Below are 1,353 nucleotides of genomic sequence, written 5' to 3' on the forward strand. Positions count from 1 at the left end.
GAGCACCACCGTGACATGAGAGCCACAGGTAGACAGGGCTTTGCGCCTGCCCTCTGCTGAGTGATTTCTTAAGGTGAATAATATTATCACATAAGAACCAACCAGGACAACAAAAGTTACTAAGGCCACCATCCCTGAATTGGCAACCACAAGAACACCGATAATATAGGTATCATCAGTACAGGCAACTTTTAACAAAGGGAAGACGTCACAAAAGTAATGATCGATTTCATTAGGACCACAAAAGGGTAACGAGATGGCCATAAGTAATTGTGGAAAGGCATGGGCAGCCCCACCGGCCCAGGCAGCTAAGACAAGAAGATGGCACCTTGTTCTGTTCATGATGATCATGTAGTGGAGAGGTTTGCAGATGGCAACATAGCGATCAAAGGCCATGGCAGTAAGAATGAAGACCTCAATACCGCCAAAGAAGTGCACAGTAAAGACCTGTAGCATACAATTTCCATAAGAGATGGATTTTTTCTCTACTAGTAAGTCACCAATCAATTTGGGTGTGACACTTGAAGTATAGCAGATGTCCATAGAAGACAAGTGGCTAAGGAAATAGTACATTGGTTGTTGAAAAAGGGTACTGCATCGAATGGAAAGAAGTATCACAAGGTTTCCTACTAAGAGGGATATATAACAGAATAAAAATAGCACACAAAAAGACAGCTGTGTATTTGAGTCATAAGAAAATCCCAAAAGAATGAATTCTGAAATGTTTCCTTGGCTTTCCATATTTGTTTTCATTTGGTTTAAGTTGTAAACAAGTGAGGCGAACACCTGAAAATAAGGAAAACAGGAGCATGAATCAAGATTTACCAGTAGAGTAATAATTATATAAAATATACAAAAAATACCATGAAATGATGTTAGTATACATTATTGTGTGTGTGTATATATATATATATATAATTAAGGTGTTTATTGATTTAATCTTATTTTTTAAATATATTATGAAAGAATATTATACCAGGAATAACTGTTTTATGCAGTTTAATAGTAAGTTTCAATATTTTAAATGTATTTAATTATGAAAAACACTTATTAGTTACATGGTTTTTATAAGAAATAATTAATGCATTTAAAATCTATATTTGCCTTATTTTAAATGCTGGTGTACTTTATGTTTAAGATCTCCTTTCCTTCTTCAAGCTTGAACTGGACTACCTCTCCTGAAGGATCTGGGAATATTTGCTCAACAAATATCCCGAAACTCTTCAGCATAAGTATATGTATGTAGTCTTTACACATTTACACATGAACGTTAAGATGTTTAATGTGTAGTCTTGCTTGTCATGTGAGCAAATATGACCAATGTATATTTGGTTACACATAAAAGTATCCATG

General features: G+C 35.0%; 1 protein-coding gene across 1 annotated transcript in view; it reads right to left on the reverse strand.

Moving 5' to 3' along the window:
* Nucleotides 1–741, reverse strand: part of LOC101651285 (olfactory receptor 4P4-like) — a 16,917-nt gene extending 16,176 nt beyond the window's left edge. The window contains exon 1 of the mRNA XM_045291103.1: nucleotides 10–741. Coding sequence (XP_045147038.1) covers nucleotides 10–741 — 732 coding nt within the window. The remainder of the gene's footprint in view (nucleotides 1–9) is intronic.
* Nucleotides 742–1,353: the final 612 nt, after the last annotated feature.

Source organism: Echinops telfairi, unplaced genomic scaffold (assembly GCF_000313985.2).
Source record: "Echinops telfairi isolate 266 unplaced genomic scaffold, ASM31398v2 ScPeMD7_60;HRSCAF=208, whole genome shotgun sequence".
In the NCBI taxonomy this organism is placed as follows: domain Eukaryota; kingdom Metazoa; phylum Chordata; class Mammalia; order Afrosoricida; family Tenrecidae; genus Echinops; species Echinops telfairi.